This window comes from Monopterus albus, unplaced genomic scaffold (assembly GCF_001952655.1).
Source record: "Monopterus albus unplaced genomic scaffold, M_albus_1.0 scaffold208.1, whole genome shotgun sequence".
NCBI classification, from domain to species: Eukaryota; Metazoa; Chordata; class Actinopteri; order Synbranchiformes; family Synbranchidae; genus Monopterus; species Monopterus albus.
The window spans coordinates 174,430-178,675 of NW_018128088.1; the positions used below are offsets into that span (position 1 = coordinate 174,430).

Sequence of the window (4,246 nt, forward strand, 5' to 3'; positions counted from 1 at the left end):
ACTACATAATGTTATGTTATTGTTTTGAGCCATTGAAGTGTATTGTAAGTCATAGTCAGGCAAGTTCGTGGGTCATCTCTGTCTCCCCAAATATTTCTGGTGAGCTCTGTGATCTAATTTCACAGTGTTGGCTACAGAGAAAATACAGGAAGCTATTGTTGTATGTAGTGTGAAAACAAGGATGGACTTAACAGATGCAGCTGAGCTCAGTGTGACTGCTGCAGGAAATGATACACATCCTTTAGAGTTTTAAAAATATATAGAAAACATGTATGATGTGTGTGAATACTTTGTGTCCTTTTTAATGATGACAGAAGTGACAAGGTAATTGAAAACAGGTAGAAACAGCCTAGTTAGAAATGGGGAAAAAACTAAATTTCCAGCTGAAACAGCTAAAATATTTTGCATGTCTTGCATCACAATAAACAGTAGAAACAAACCCTATGGCGTTATTTCAGGAAGGGTATGACTAACTGAGCAAGAGAGGAAGGAAAACATTCTGTCATAGTATGCTAGCAGACAGCTTGCAACATAGTTTAGCAGAAGTTTGAACAATAAAGATAAAAGATAATGGTGCAACAATCGTATTGCTTGTTAGTATACATATTTCACAAAACAAATGTCTGTATTGCACAGCAGTACCAATATAAAAAGTGAAAACTGTCATTTTTGGTGTCCAAGCCTGACTGGTCACCAGTTACCACACACAGACCTTCTGCTCAATACATTAATGTAACCAAACCAATTTTGGACTCTACATGAGACAGTTGTCTTTTGTCATAGACTAATTTAAAGGCACCCTGAGGCATTTTTTTGCTCGTTTTCTGAAATGTGCAGACAAGCTGGGCACCAGGAGCTGGCAGAGAGGCTCGTGGAGATCCAGTATGAACTCACTGATCGATTAACATTTTACCTTTGCGGCAGAAGACCAGGTAAGTACAATAGGCACACCAAGCATGGCCGCTTTATGGCCTTTTGACGGCTAGTGTTTTATTCTTTCACTCTTTCTTTCCTGTGATAATCACTTTGTGTCATGTCCATGCTATAGACCACAGAAATGGGCAACACTTCATCATTCCACAGATGGCAGACAGGTAACAGCGATCCTCCAAGTTGTAGTAATTTTCATACCTCTTAGTTACAAAACTTGAGATCTTGTAATGCACAGAAAACAATACAGAGTGTTGTTATCAGCTCCAACAGGCTCCCAGCACTTAGTTAATACAGTACTATACACAGTGGTTGACCTTTTATTATAATGTACTGTATATCATATCAGCAGCCTCATCGACATTTATAATAAAATGACAGTTCCTTTTTTTTGTATGCTACATTGGATGGATCAGAAATAAGTAAGTATGTTTGTTACCATTGGTTTTCTTGTTTGTGTGCAGCAGAATAACCATTTTATTTATTTATTTTGTCCAAAGCAGTCTAGATTTGTCAGAGTTTGCAAAGGCTGCAAAGAAGAAACTGCAGTCGGTGAGACATTTTTATTAGTGATTTGTTTGCTTTGAGGTCCAAAATATGTTTTCTTGTTCAGTTGTTATAGAAGTGAACTAAAAATTCAGTTTTATGTTGTTCTAGCTAAGTAACCATCAGTTTGAGGAACTTGCCATGGATGTTTATGATGAAGTTGACAGAAGAGAAACGGATGCAGGTAAAATTCAGAGAATTGTTAAAAAAAAAAAAACACTATATACTGTATAATGCTTGTTAAGCCTTTGCATTTTTAATCATATATTGTGTTTTTTCAGTGTGGTTGGCAACTCAAAACCACAGCACACTTGTAACCGACACAACAGTTGTGCCATTTCTGCCAGTCAATCCAGAGTACTCATCTACCAGAAACCAGGCAAGTGATTGCGCCAGGGGGTTGCCATACTTCCATACTTTTGTGTTTATTTCATGTTATGTTGTTTTGTGTTTGCTTTCTCAGGGTCGTCAGAAATTAGCTAGGTTTAGTGCTCATGAATTTGCCACCCTTGTCATTGATATTTTAACTGATGCTAAACGACGGCAGTGGGGCAATTCCTGCGAGAGTCCCAAAGGTAGGATATCTCTTTCAGATCTGATTGAATTTCGTTACTAATGTACCTTTTGTTTTGGGTTTGATGGTGGTTTGCACTGCAGTAAATGCAATGTAGTTAACATTTAAACAGAAAATGAAAAGGCCTAAATTAGTCAGTCCACACACTCAGAGAGGATTGTTGGGGTTAAGAAATAAAGAGCAAATCCTGATTTTTGGATTCAGTAAAGAGAAATAAAAAGTGATCCTCAGCTGTTTGATTTAGACAGCTGTCTGTGTCCAGCAGGGCTTGTTTGATCTCTGATCCTTTAATCTCGTGGTCTGCCTTCAGAAAACGTGGAGCTGATCCTTCAGGGAATAGACAGTCACCATAACAGCGAGAGCCAGGACAATGACCAGCCAGATTATGACAGTGTAGCATCAGATGAAGATCCGGTACAAGAGGCCACCCGTGGGGACAGCTGCAATGACGGAAGGACCAAGATTAATGTTTGTTGGAGCCTGTTACTATTACAACAATTTACAGGTTATTTTTTAAACTGCTCTATTAATCATTTTCTCTGTAATGTTTTCTTCCACAGAGCTCAGAGTCATCTGACCTCTCTGATGGACCAATCACGGTGCAGGAATTTATGGAGGTGAAGAGCGCCCTTACTGCATCAGAAGCCAAAATCCAGCAGCTTCTCAAAGTCAACTGTCACCTGAGTGAAGAGCTGCGGTTGATGCAAACTAAGGTTAGTAAATTCACATGTAACTGAGAAGTAAAGTTGGAATTGTACTGCAAATTGTTTGCAGTAATATATTCAAAATCACTATGCCCTTATTGTTTGATTTCAGTCACCTTAATTAGATGGTACTGTAGTACACATTAATATTTCAAGATCTTTAGTCAGAGGTCCATTCTTGCATTTTTCCAGTTGCATTATGAATGATGATGTGTTTGTCTGACTAGAGACCTTATTAATATGATTACACACACTTTAGGGCTTTAAGAACTTATGTTAAGGACATGTCATACCTGTTCTCAATTACAAAAGGGTACTATGCATGAATTATAGAGTTAGTTATAGTTCTTTGTGAGCTAATTGCACTGAGGATTCACATAGAAGTCCAAGTCTCACAAGTACCAGTCCACCAACCATAACTACAGAGGGCATTATAATTTATTATTTCAGATCTACAGATCATTAATTGGCCACCAGCCACAAACCATCTAAATTATTATTAGTATGTGGGGGGTGACTCAATGGAGTTGTATACTCAGTACTCCCTTTAACAGAAATGTCATTGAATTGAGTCCACATCAACTCCAGAAGGCATTTAGTAAGTACTGGCAAGTCACAACAACCCACAGCCACTTTATGTATATTTATATTTTTGGCATCACTCAGTTCCTTATTTCTTAGTATTTCAAAAAAGGAGACTTTCCCAGTTTGGACCCAGTGGCTTTTAGACATGCACATAGTTCCAGTTTTATTTGCTGATGTGTTTGGGGGAAATTCCTCTCTGTTAAGATTTTTACCACCACTCCAGTATAATGACGAAAATATTTTGGTTATTCAATAAAATGCACAAACCTTGGTGTAGTGAGTTTTTACTAGTATTCTCACTACTTCCACTGTTCTTGTTGGTAGAAAATATTTCCCAGTTAAATGGCATTTATGGGATTTTATGAAATTTGGTTGTTTTTGTGTCAGGGAAACCAGCTACCAACTGTGATGTGATGAATCAGTTTCACATTCATCACTTCCCTGTACTAGATACTTGAGCACCTGTTACTGTTGCCTAGTTTCACCCTGGGGATATACAAACCTGAATGCTTAGAAAATATATTGTGATTAAAAAAGACCAGAAGCTTTGTCACCTACACACCTATTTTTGGAGATGGCAGCATTCTTCTTCAGTGGCTCAGAGTTCTCCACGGCTCCATTTCTTTCTCTCTACACTTGGCTGAGAGACAGTGTTAACAGAATGCATTGTCTTATCCTGCTGGTTTATTTTCTCCTTAACCATACTGCCTTTTTTGCCATAAGTTGGCTTCCTTAATTCTAGTCTAGGGGTTTTCAACTAATTGTGACCCAGGGACCACCATTCTGGCTAAGAATTAACCTGAGGACCACTGTTGTGAGGCCGATAGAACGGACGAGGACTCTTTTAATCCTGAAAGTCAACTTGGCTTTTCTAAATGTTATATACAGTGGGTACAGAAAGTATTCA

At 38.2% G+C, this 4,246-nt stretch overlaps 1 protein-coding gene across 6 annotated transcripts in view; it reads left to right on the plus strand.

The window, feature by feature from the left end:
• The window catches only part of LOC109970789 (ARF GTPase-activating protein GIT2-like), a 15,126-nt gene that overhangs the window by 4,308 nt on the left and 6,572 nt on the right, over positions 1-4,246 (plus strand). For 3 of the 6 annotated variants that reach the window (XM_020618591.1, XM_020618589.1, XM_020618594.1), the window contains exons 7-15: positions 838-932; positions 1,049-1,094; positions 1,347-1,352; positions 1,431-1,482; positions 1,588-1,660; positions 1,758-1,855; positions 1,940-2,051; positions 2,361-2,518; positions 2,611-2,763. In XM_020618591.1, coding sequence (XP_020474247.1) covers positions 838-932; positions 1,049-1,094; positions 1,347-1,352; positions 1,431-1,482; positions 1,588-1,660; positions 1,758-1,855; positions 1,940-2,051; positions 2,361-2,518; positions 2,611-2,763 — 793 coding nt within the window. The remainder of the gene's footprint in view (positions 1-837; positions 933-1,048; positions 1,095-1,346; positions 1,353-1,430; positions 1,483-1,587; positions 1,661-1,757; positions 1,856-1,939; positions 2,052-2,360; positions 2,519-2,610; positions 2,764-4,246) is intronic. The other 3 variants (XM_020618590.1, XM_020618592.1, XM_020618593.1) reach the window with 3 other exon arrangements.